Raw genomic sequence first — 12474 nt, 5'->3', positions numbered from 1 at the left:
CCCTCACTTGCCCCCGTCACTCACAGGGTTGGGCCTGCAGCCCTCACCTCTCCACCAGAAAGAAGTGGGACTTCTTTTGGGGCCTCTTCCTTACCTTGAATTGGCCTCAGTTCTTGGCAGCTGAGATGTAAACCACAGGAGCAGGGCCATACCTACCCAAGGGCAGAGTTGTACCAGGAAGCTGGGACTTCGTTCTTTTGCTGGCCCAGGGCAGGCCCCAGGCAAGCCAGGGTTGGGGGTCTCTGTGGGAGGTCTGGGTCACTGCTGGGTCCCATTCTGGGCTCTGGGCCCAGGTATGGGCTGGTCGGCGTTAAAGGGCTTATGCAGGGCTGCCCCCAAAATGGGTGAATGTGTTAGTGCATGCACACACACAACACACACTGACAGGTACAGCCTCCCCAGCCTTGCTCCAAGCAGGATGCCTGGCCCCAAACCCCCAGTTTCAGTGAGGTGGAGAAATGTGTCAGGAGGAACTGCCCCTAGGGATCCCCGGCCTGAGCCTTCATAGGGCACAAGACTGGAATGTCAGCAAGACCGGCACAAGTGGCGTCAACTCCAGGAGACCACCTGGCAGGGGCTGGCACCATGGGCTAAGAATCAGGCAACTTAGGTTCTAGTCCCGGCTCTACCATGTAGTTGCTGTGTGGCCTTGGACAAGTTACTGAACCTCTCTGAGCCTATTTCCTGATCTATAACATGCAGCTCATACTAAGTACCTTTTAGGGCTGTTTTTAATTCAATGGCACATAGTAGGTGTTCAATAAACATTAATTTCACACAGATACCTCAACGCCCTGGGGAGTAGAGTAGAAAGAAAACGAAATCTAGAAGCAAAAACAATTTCAAATCCCACCTTTGCCATGCATTAGAGCAGTTACATATAGAAAAAAACACTTCACCTCTCTGAGCCTTAGTTTACCTTTGTAAAATGGAAGCAATGCTTATTTCATGAGGTTATTTTAAGGAACGGGTTAAATAAATGAAGACTTCTGTAAACAGGAATTACCATTACAGGCAAAGTATGTGAGTACCCTCCCCTCCCTTTCCTGGGACAGAGTGAACTTTGGTTCAAATAAAACCTAAACAGGACCAAGGCAGGACCCATCTCTCCATGGGCTCAAATAACAAACCGAACGACCTATTCTCTCCATGGGCTGAAATAATAAACCAAACGTCCTTCCTCCCTTGGACCATAAATTTTTATTGGCAGGTCAGGAGAAGAGCCGGGGGTAAGGGTCCCTTCCTTCCCATCCCTCTACCCAGAAGACACCCTCCAAAGGACAGCAGAAGCCCCAGAGCCTGCTGCCTCAGAGGACCTTGGAGGCGGACAGATTGTTGTAGTGATCTTCCTGTCCCTCGAGCAGGCTGCGGTAGGTGGCAATCTCCTGCTCCAGCCGCGACTTGATGTCCATGAGCCGCTGGTACTCCTGATTCTGCCGCTCACTATCAGCTCGCACATCGCCCAGCTGGGCTTCAATACCGCTGATCAGCGCCTGGATATGCGCCAGCTGGGCTCCAAAGCGTGCCTCCGTTTCTGCCAGTGTGTCTTCCAAGGCAGCTTTCTGAGGATAGGGAGAGGGGGGTGTGACTCAGCAGAGTCTGGTTCCCGGAGAGGGCATGGGCACAGCCACCGGCCAGGCTGCCCTAGGCTGCAGGGGTATAAGTGTGAATTGCACAGGGAAGCGGCGGCGGTGGGGGGGACACATACCATGCTCAGCTGTGACTGCAGCTCAATCTCAAGACCCTGAAGGGTGCGCCGCAGGTCAGTAACCTCGGACCTGCTCATCTGGAGCTGCTCCGTGTGGCCAGCGACCTCCCGGTTCAATTCTTCAGTCTGCAGAGAGAGGAAGAAGAGGGAATAAGCATTGAGTCAGACCTTCGCGTAGGGAACACCAAGCCCTCCCCTTCCTAACCCCCAAAGGGTGCCTGCTTCCCTCTACGTACCCGGCTGGTGAACCAGGCTTCAGCATCCTTCCGGTTCTGCTCGGCCATGACCTCATATTGGCTTCGCATGTCACTCAGGATCTTGGCGAGATCGGTGCCCGGAGCGGAATCTACCTCCACACTGACCTGGCCTCCCACTTGGCCCCTCAGCGTATTGATTTCCTGAAAAGATGCAGCAGAGATGGGCATGTCAGGGCCCAGACCCCACTGGGCCTGGCCCAGGTCACTTCCCCACCCTTCAGGCTAAAGGGGCTTAGTTTTCAGGTGCAGACCTAGTAATTAGCACTGGGGGACAGACTGGGTCATCACTGATTCCTCTTGGAACCCTGGGATCCATGATCCCACACCCAGGGCCATGGTGAGGGTGCGCCAAGTGTTACCACGGTCAGAGAATACAGAATAAAAGAGTCTTCAGCCCTGGGAGGTTAGGGAAGGAGGGAAGAAAGGCCCAGCTTGAAACCCACCTCCTCATGGTTCTTCTTCAGGTAGGCCAGCTCTTCCTTCAGGCCTTCAATCTGCATCTCCAGGTCGGTCCTGGCCAGGGTCAGCTCATCCAGCACCCTGCGCAGGCCGTTGATGTCGGCCTCCACGCTCATGCGCAGAGCCTGTTCCGTCTCAAACCTTTCAAAGGAAATAGTTGCAGCCAGGCAGAGCTTCCTCAGCATCTCTGAAGACTTCCCTACCTCCCCAGAGTTCAGGAGTCCATAGGGGGGTTAGCTTCAGGCCATCTAGGCTAGGTGAGGGCAGATTCCAAACCCCCCAACCCCTACCCCAGTCCTGGCTTCTGCAGCCCCCAGGGCAGAGACACTCACTTGGTTCGGAAGTCATCTGCAGCCAGACGGGCATTGTCGATCTGCAGAACAATCCTGGAGTTCTCAATGGTGGCACCAAGAATCTGGAAGGCAGAGGCAGAGGTTGGTACCAGTTCAACACACAGGCACTGCCCACTCACTTTCTTCCCAGAAGAGAGAGGGGAGCAAATGAATATACCCCGGCACCCTAGAGACCAAAGCCCTAGCCAACATCTGCCACCCATTGGCCCGCTCTCTGGGAGGCCTTGGAAACAGTCCATGCCCAGAAGCTGGGGCAGGAAGAAAACTGGAGCCAGGGGGACTTGGGTGTGGGAGGGCAGGAAGGCAAGCCTGGGGAGGAAATCTCTGAGACCTGTGTGCAATGAAACTCTAAATGGCCTGAAGGGGGTCTATAAACCAGATGGGGGGTAGATTTTGTCTATACCTGCCCCCCCCCCCCACTATGCGAAGCATATTTTGCCCCCAGGGAGGAGAATCCCATTTGTTGAGTATCAATTATGTGCCAGGCACTTTGAATCTCATCTTTTATAGCTTCTGGAATCTCACTGCTAGGTCAGTGGGTACTCCTATCTTACAGAGGTGGAAACTAAAGTTTAGGATGATGCCTCATCTAAGTTCACCCCAACCTGAGGTCTTACTGACCTAAAGGGCGCATTCGCAACAGCCAGCTTATCATTGAATAAGGTAATTGTGTTCTGTTTTTCAAAGAGCAGGTCATCACTCATTAGTCAAGGCACCAGGTGGTGATTGTATAGTTTTGTGTTTTTGGGGGGGTTTTTGGTTTTGTTTTTGGGGGTTTTTTTGAGACGGAGTCTCGCTCTGTCACCCAGGCTGGAGTGCAGCGTCGCGATCTCGGCTCACTGCAAGCCCCGCCTCCCGGGTTCACGCCATTCTCCTGCCTCAGCCTCCTGAGTAGCTGGGACTACAGGCGCCCTCCACCACGCCCAGCTAATTTTTTTTTTTTTTTTTTTTTTTTTTTTTTTTGGTATTTTTAGTAGAGACGGGGTTTCACCGTGTTAGCCAGGATGGTCTGGATCTCCTGACCTCGTGATCCGCCCGCCTCCGCCTCCTAAAGTGCTGGGATTACAGGCATGAGCCACCGCGCCCGGCCGATTGTGTAGTTTTTTAATGCAACAGAATAGGCTACAAAATATCAGAGGGGATTTCTCTTAGTATGGTGAGAATTGTTTCACCCATTTGTGTGTGTGCATGTGCACGCACACACACACACAGAGGTGAGAAAAAGAATGCGTAAGGGTGCGTAGTAAAATGTACTTATTGTCGCAATTTTTTTTTTTTTGATACAGGGTCTCGCTGTGTTGCCCCAGGCTGGAGTGCAGTGGCACTGATCACGTACAGCTCGCTGCAAGGCACACGCCACCATGCCAAGCTAATTCCTTTTTTTTTTTTTTTTTGAGACGGACTCTCGCTCTGTGGCCGAGACTGAAGTGCAATGGCGCAATCTCGGCTCACTGCAGCCTCCGCCTCTTGGGTTCCAGCAATTCTCCTGCCTCAGCCTCCCAGGTAGCTGGGATTACAGGCATGCACCACCACGCCCAGCTAATTTTTGAATTTTTAGTAGAGACAGGATTTTACCATGTTTGCCAGGCTGATCTCGAACTCCTGGGGCTCAAGCAATCCTCCCACCTTGGCCACCCAAAGTGCTGGGGTTACAGGCGTGAGCCACAGTGCCCAGCCCCTGTAGGTCACAATTTTACAAGTGTGTAAAGCACTGTTTTTATTGGCTGTTGACATCTCTAGCGCTTCCTCCTGGTCTGTGGGTCTGGGTCTATGCCACGAGTACAGCACTGGAAAATATTTTGGGGATCTGTGTGTTGGGAGACCCAGCGTGTGCGGCTGTAAATGTTTCATGGCTTCTGATACATTTCTTTACGACTCGAAAAATTTCTCCTTCCCTCTGGGTGGAGACCAAGCCCTACCCCTCAGGCCCCTTAGGGTTCCCCTGTAAGAGCGTGTGACGCAGATCCGTTCTTTCCCCGACAAGGAGCTGCCACTGTACTGGGTCCTCCCCAGCAGAGGTTTACCAAGCCTCCCTCCTTTACCCCGCCCAGGGGCCACAACCGGCTCTCCCATTCTTCCTAAACGAATGCGCCCCAGGGCGGGAGAGTGGGAGGAGGCCAAAGCCTGAGAGGGATGAACACCAGACCCTTCCGGCCAGAGAAACGGAATGCAGGAGGCCCCACGCTGCGGTGGCAGAGGGGGCAAGACTGGCCCCGGGTGGACCAGATCACCAAAGCCAAACTCTCGCATTTTCCTGCGGCAGCGCGGCCCCTGGCCTAGACCTCTGGGCACTCTACAGCCGGGTCCCATCTCTTCCCACTCTTCAGGCCTCGCTGACCCGCGTCCCTTCTTCGTCCCGGCGCTCCAACCTTGCCCCCGCCACCTCCAGAGGCCCCACCCACTTATCTGCCCTGCCCAGTTCTCCTCCCCTTTCCACCACCCCGGCCTCTGCATCCAGCCCCGAGGTCCTGCCCCGCACGTCTCCTGTCCCCCTTTACTCGGCCCCACCTGTGGACCTTCCCACGTCCTAACGGGCTCCTGCCCGCCGCCCCGCCTGGAACCTCGCCCGGCCCGCGGGGCTGGGTTTCCGCGGCAGGTGCACTGCACTTCCCGCGGCCGGGCCTCCGCCCACCTTGTCCCGCAGGTCCTGGATGGTCGTGTAGTAGTGGCTGTAGTCGCGGGAGGGCCCAGGCCCCTGCTTCTGGTACCAGTCGCGGATCTTCACCTCCAGCTCGCCGTTGGCCGCCTCCAGGGCGCGCACCTTGTCCAGGTAGGAGGCCAGGCGGTCGTTGAGGTTCTGCATGGTGAGCTTCTCGTTGCCAGCCAGCAGCCCGTCGGACGCGGTCAGGACGCCGCCGTAGCCGCCGCCGTAGCCCCCCGAGGAGGACGAGGACACAAAGCGGGCGGAGGACACGGACACGCCGCGGCCGCCGGAGCCCCCGTGAATGCTGGGCGCGCGAAAGGCGACCCCCGGCCCAAAACGCACGGAGCCGCCGCCCAGGCCTCCGAAGGACGACGTGGCCGACGACTGGCGATAGCTGTAGGAAGTCATGGCGAGGCGGAGCACGGACGGAGCAACCCTGGTCTCAGAAGCTGCGATTCGCGGGAGGAGCGGCGAGGCCCTCACCTGGCGCCTTTTATGCCCGGGGCCGGTGGAGGGGGGAAGGGAGGAATGGTGTCAGGGGCGGATATCTGAGCCCTGAGGAATTTGCAGGCTCCTGAGAGCAAATATGGGCTCTCTCCCCATTGGTCAATTCCCTCCCCTCCCAGAGACCAGAGGCCCCTGCCCTCCAGAGGTGCCCCGCCCCGGTCCGCGCAGAAGCTCCGACCCGCACTCCCCCACTCTCGCTCTGCAGACCCTGTTCTGGCCTTTCCCCCGTCAGGGACGTACTTAGACACCCCGGTCCCTGGAAGCCACATTCTGAGCCTCACCCTTTAAGATCACCCAGAGTTTGACACCACTGGGAATTACAGTCCCTCTGGGGTCATATTCCTACACGCCCCTGACCCAGTGATTTTGTTTTTGTTTTTTTGGAGACGAGTCTCTGTCGCCCAGGCTGGAGTGCAGTGGTGTGATCTCGGCCCACTGCAGCCTCCACCTCCCGGGTTCAAGCGATTCTCCTGCCTCAGCCTCCGGAGTAGCTGGGATTACAGGCACGCGCCACCACTCCCAGCTAATTTTTGTATTTTTAGTAGAGACAGGGTTTCACCATGTTGACCAGGCTGGTCTCAAACTCCTGACCTCAAGTGATCCACCCGCCTGGGCCGCCCAAAGTGCTGGGATTACAGGCGTGAGCCCCTGCGCCCAGCCCCAGTGATTAACCATTCAGAGTGCTCCCTGTTAAGAGCCCCTTGCTTGCGATCCTAACCAGCCCGCCCCCCACAAAGTGCATTCACAGATTCCTGCCCTCCACTGGAGATTACAGCCTCTCAGAACCTGCTTCTTGGGAACACCCATGCCCAACTCCCCTTTTGTCCCCTCTGACAAAGGCGCCGGTTCCGGATGAGGGCACATCCGGGCATTTTGAGCTGCACGAACCCAGCCCTCTCAAGACAAAGCTGCCTCACCCTGCTGTCGCCATTCAGTGCCCCAGGTGACAACAGTCTCCTGAGAACAGCTGCAGGGAGCAGTTCTGGCAGCTGACACCTTTCCAACACTAAGCTCCAGCCTGATCCCCACTCTGGAACCCTCAAAGCCCACTCATCCCTGGCCACCAGGATGATCCCCTCCCTTCCATCCCCCAAAGCATGCATTCATTCAACCACACGAGTATTGGGCTGCTTTAATATTTCCAAGATGAGGAAGCAGAGCCTGGGAGAGGCCAGTAACTTGCCCATGAGGCATTTAGCATCTGCCACTGAAAGGCAAACATAGGATGAATCCCTGCCCTCCTTGTCAGAGGGCTGCTGAATGCATGTCCTCATCCTTGTATAAAGATGAGTGCTTGAATGAGCTGGGCAGAACGACACAAAGTGCCCGGGCACAAGGTAAGGGTTTTGACAATAGAGGCAGGGCCTTCCTCCCCACACAGCCCCACCCCTTGCTCTGTTCAACAATTCCACCCACCTTTTTGGATCTCTTTGGAGGGCCATGCCCCCTGCCAGGCACTGCAGGGTGCTGCAACAACCTCACCCCAGTTCCTGTCCCCAGTGACCCCCTGTCCCCAGAACTGTCCCCATGGTTCCTTCTTGTCCTTATGGCAAAGCATTCACCCAGGCTGGGAACAGAGGCTCTCCTGAGAAGGTGTTAAGGGAGACAGGCCAGTCCCTGCCCATCTCTGGGTCTCAGTTTTCCCTCATAAAAAGAGGGGTGGCCCAGCTCAGTCCTCCTGTCTGTGTATTATCACCTGGGTCACCTGTGACTGGTGGAGACTTGTCTCCAGCCTCGGAAACCTAAGTTCCCAGCAAACTATCTGTTAGCTGCCAACTCATCCTTGAACTGGGGCAGGAAACCCCATAAATCCACACCCCTCACCCACCAGGAACTGCTCTGAGCCCTCAGGAAGGCCAGTCTGAGGCTGTTTAACTAGTGAATCAGTTGCAGAAAGACTGAAGGTCTTTGGAGAGCCCAAGAGGGAGAAAGGGGAGTCCAAGACCAGCCATAAAAGTCAGCACCCTGTGACTGGTCTGCTCTGAGTCATTCCCTTATCAGGCCCTGATGAGGAGGCCTGCTCCTTGTTAGCGGGAAGGGAGATTGGCCAGATAGTTGCCATGCACACCAAGCCCCAATAGGCAGCTCTGTTTTTCTGGCCTGATAGGAGGGTCTGGGGAGGGACTTTGTATTAAAGGGCAAAGAATAGAATCAACAGTTCTATTCGTAAGATTAAGGTGTTCTGAGCTCCCTAACCTTCAGAGGCACTTGGAGTCCCAGCCCCCTACTCTAAGACCATAAACAGAAGGACAGTTGACTATAGGGTAGCACAGTTTACAGCCTTTTCAGATCTCACTGGATCCTCACAGCAGCCCAGTGGAAAAGGTATTCTTATCTCCATTTTACAGATAAGGAAACAGAGGCTTGGTGAGAGGCAGTAATTTGCCAAAGGTCCACTGCTAGGAGTATCAGATTCTGGCCTCCAGCTTCTTGACTATCAGCCAAGAGTAACGGAGGCCCTGCTCTCCCTTCCAAGGAAGTCTCGGCCCCCAAAACAACTCCTTTGGGTGCCTTCCCTCAAAATCTTATCACGCCAGTGCCAAGGGCAGTCAACCCCAGACTGAACTGTTGGCTGGGCTAGGGAGAATACCTTGTTCCCTCTCTCTGGCCAGAAACAGTGCCTGGCCATGAGGTATGTGGCCTTTGGCACTTTCCGATTCATCAAGAACTCAGGAGAACAGTCTGTAGAGGCTGCCCTACCCAGAGATGGAACTGGGGGTCAAGTTGCTGCTCCCATTTAGGAAACAGTGCTCACAACCAGGAGGCTCCCATCAGCCTCTGGCTTCAGGAGGGCAGAACCTGGTCAGAGGAGCACCCATCCAATGTTCATGTCTCCAGTCTCAGGTCTGGGGTCTGCAGAAGAGGGGTACAGAGGGTCAGAAGTGATGGGTATGGAATGGTGAGCTCAAAGGAATCCCAGGGAGGATCCTGCCCAGCCTTCCCCAACTGGATTCTACAGAACCCCAGCACTATGAGATCCCTGTAGGAAAAGAGATCCCTGTCAAATAAGATCGGAAACTCTGCTCTCTCTGACTCCCTTTTGGAGTTTCACAAGGCACAGTACCAGAAGCCCTGGAAACCTCATTTCCTCATTTGTAAAATAGAGATGATGAGGAGGAGGAGGAGGAGGAGGATACCTATTTCAGAGGGTTGCTTCAAGTGATAAATGTAATGGTGCTTGTAAAAGGTTTATCACAACACCTGGCAAATAGCACTCAAACAGCATTATTATTATTATTATATAATGTTATTTTTATATAGTATTTGTTACTATAATTTTGGCTACAAGTGTTATTATTTAACTTCCTTTAACCAGTATTTCCCAAGTGTACTGGACCATGGAATCTTTAAATATCTATTAATAACCCATGAATTACAGAAAAAGCCAGTCCAGCCCCAGGATGCTCAGAAAGGTAAAGTGACTTTCCTGGGGTCACATGATGATTCAACCAACTGAACTGAGGCAGATCTGGGATTCGTTTCTAAGTCCTAACACTGAGGCTGAGGCCCCCTCTGCATCTCCACTTGGACATACGCACGAAGCTTCTTATCCTTCAGCAGATGCAGGTGGTTCCCAGAGTGGAGAGGTTAAAGGTAGGGGGGTTTTCATCATCCCAGGAGAAATGGGATAGTCGTTGGAGACCACAGGAAAGAAGCTGGGGGTGAGACACCTAGTCCTTGGATAGAATGGAATGGTGTGATAATGACAACAAGAATAATGATGACCAAGTTGATAATAATACAGTAGATAATCATAGCCAACATCTACTGGGCCAGGCTCCATGCTAAACACTCTGCATATATTATCTCAATGAATCATGTTAATTAAGTATTATTGTCCCCATTTTACAGTCAAGAAAATTGAGGCTCAAAACGGTTAATACCTTGTCCAAGGTCACACAAGTAAGTAGTGGACTGGGTATTTGGGCCAAAATCTTTCACTCCCTCAAGCCACAGTCCCAATTGCTAATGCTGCCCTCCTCTCATGGGAAAGGGATCAAGGTGCCTTCTTCTGCTGCCCTGGAGAAAGATCCACCAAGTTGGGGAAGGCATTGTATCATCTGCCAAGATCCCAACTTGCCCTGCCTGCTCTGATGCACAATTATTTGTTTGGTCAGTCAATGGGCCATTCAAGCAAGTTTCCTCCAAGTTGAGCCTAGCAGAGGAGACAGACTGGTGTCCATGAGCAAAGCAGAAGGCTCTGTTCATAATCTGAAGGAGAGGAAAGGTAAATGTGTGGAAAACTTCATGAGCTTGCATGTCCTGTCAATTAGTAGCTCCTTACCTGAACGGCCTCCCCTTCCCCAGGGACCACCAGCACAAGGAACTTCCTCACCCGCTCCTCCATTCATTCAGTGAACATGCATCAAGCGCAGCTTCTGTGCTACGCATGCTGCCAGGGGCTGGGGCACAGAAGTAAATACAAATATTTCCTGCCTCTAAGAGGCTGGCAATCTGGTAGGGGGGTGTATAGAAGTGTATTAGCTTTGGTGAAATGTGGTAGGTTCAATAGCTACATCAATTTTGACTCCTTCCTAAAACCCTGCTATGATATGACAGTTAAGGAGTATTTTAAGAGAATGGAAGAAGAGGTGAGCACAGTGGCACACGCCTGTAATCCCAGCGCTTTGGAAGGCCGAGGCGGGCAGACTGCTTGAGCTCAGGAGTTTGAGACTGGCCTAGGGAACATGGCGAACTCCTGTCTCTACCAAAAATGCAAACAATTAGCTGGGCATGGTTGTGTGCACCTGTAGTACCAGCTACACAGGACGCTGGGGTGAGAGGATCACCTGAGCTTGGGAGGTGGAGGCTGTAGTGAGCCAAGATTGCGTCACTGCACTCCAGCCTGGGTGACAGAGTAAGACCCAGCTGGAAGGGAGGAATAAAGGAAGGAAGGAAGGAAGAAAGGGAGGGAGGGAGGGAGGGAGGAGGGGAGGGAAAGAAGAAGGGAAGGAGGAAAGGAAGGAGGGAGGGTCAAAGATGAGAAATGTCAACAAAAGCTTTGAAACTCAAAAATGGTAACACAGAAGATGAGAGAAAGCTGAGACCCAGGGTTTGGGGGATTAGGAAGGGGTCAACAGAGGAGAGAGCAGGAAGCCCGTTAGAGGCAAGCACATTCTCAACATACTCTAAAGAAGCTCAAGAATTGGGGCACCACAGACATGGAGAGGAAAAGTGGAAGAGGGACCGTAAGCAGGGCTGGCTGGAAGTTTCTGTCAACAGTACCAGGCCCCCTCCCAGACCCCTACCCAACTAAGGCAGCCAGGGGACCACCTCTCCCCAATTCAGGAGAAGACAGGAGATTTACTTTTCCTGATTAGACTGGCCTGCTCACAACGTTTGATGATGTCAAGTGTAGGGAAGCTATGAGTAAATGAACCTCCTCAAACACATTGGTGGGAGGTGGGTTGTAGTAACCACTTTGCAGAGCGATTTGACAATGTCATCATTTTTTTTTAACATTCACGCACTTCATGAGCCATCAGTTCCACTCTTCATGTTCATCCGAAAGAAACCCTGGCCCGTGTATTGAGGAAGTCATATAAAAGGATGCCCTATGCAGCATTGTTTGCTATAGTGCAAAGACACAAACAATCACTAATGGCGGGGAGGCGTTCAGTAACTATGTAACATCCTGCTGTGGAGGACTAGAAATTAAATGGAATGAGTAATGACAATGAATAGTGACACTGAAAACCCTAAAGAACTAGTTATTGGGCCGGACATGGTGGCTCACGCCTGTAATCCCAGCACTTTGGGAGGCCAAGGTGGGTGGATCACCTGAGGTCAGGAGTTCGAGACCACCCTGGCCAACATGGTGAAACCCCGTCTCCACTAAAAGTACAAAAATTAGCCAGTCGTGGCGGCGGGTGCCTGTAATCTCAGCTACTCGGTAGGCTGAGGCAGGAGAATTGCTTGAACCCGGGAGGCAGAGCTTGCAGTGAGCTGAGATCGAGCCATTACACTCCAGCCTGGGTGACAAGAGTGAAACTCCATCTCAAAAGAAAAAAAAAAAAAACTAGTTGTTGGGTACAGTAAATCTAGTTGGAGAGCAACACACTTAATATGATAAATTCATGTCAACATACATTCAGAAGATGACTTATTGCTAAGGCCCATATGAATATGTATGAATATATGCATAGGTAAGGAAGGAATCTGATTGAAGGATGGTAGCCAATAGGAACCTAAGCTTAATCTCTATGGTTTTAAGTTTTATAAGAATGTATTTATGTATTTCTTGTTAACTAAAGTAAATAATTTCTTAAGTAACACTAAACCACAGACATTTAGAACTAGCCAAATTTCATATAGTCAATACCCTCTTCCCCTCCCTACACTCACCACTGACATCATTGTCTCTGCTCATCCACACCAACCCTAGCCTTGAATTGAGAAATGAGAGAGGAAGTTTTGGAAGAGGGAGAACTAGATGTGAGGAGAAAAGAGACCCTGGAAAGGGTTTCCATTCTCGTGCCCCCACCCCTGGGTCCGCCAGGCTAGTTTTACTTCTTTATGAAACAAGAAGGCAAAACGGACAAGAAG

General features: G+C 52.6%; 1 protein-coding gene across 1 annotated transcript; it reads right to left on the bottom strand.

Moving 5' to 3' along the window:
* Positions 1-1181: 1181 nt before the first annotated feature.
* Positions 1182-6158, bottom strand: KRT19 (keratin 19). Its single transcript, XM_003813846.5, has 6 exons — positions 5410-6158; positions 2757-2839; positions 2409-2565; positions 1945-2106; positions 1709-1834; positions 1182-1562 (listed from the first exon to the last, which is right to left on the bottom strand). The coding sequence occupies exons 1-6, from the start codon at positions 5827-5829 to the stop codon at positions 1308-1310; spliced, it is 1203 nt and encodes a 400-aa protein (XP_003813894.1). The 5' UTR covers positions 5830-6158; the 3' UTR covers positions 1182-1307.
* Positions 6159-12474: the final 6316 nt, after the last annotated feature.

The sequence above is a fragment of the Pan paniscus genome, chromosome 19, assembly GCF_029289425.2.
Source record: "Pan paniscus chromosome 19, NHGRI_mPanPan1-v2.0_pri, whole genome shotgun sequence".
Lineage (NCBI taxonomy): Eukaryota > Metazoa > Chordata > Mammalia > Primates > Hominidae > Pan > Pan paniscus.
The sequence above is the reverse complement of the archived record's forward strand: the minus strand, read 5'-3'. Positions and strand labels throughout refer to the sequence as shown.

Excerpts from the sequence above, each read along its gene's own strand:
- KRT19 (XM_003813846.5), bottom strand. The coding sequence starts at position 5,829 with ATGACTTCCTACAGCTATCGCCAGTCGTCGGCCACGTCGTCCTTCGGA. Across the intron at positions 2,840-5,409 it reads TCCAGGACCTGCGGGACAAG|ATTCTTGGTGCCACCATTGA; the intron begins GTGGGCGGAGGC and ends TCTGCCTTCCAG. Across the intron at positions 2,566-2,756 it reads GCAGATGACTTCCGAACCAA|GTTTGAGACGGAACAGGCTC; the intron begins GTGAGTGTCTCT and ends TTCCTTTGAAAG.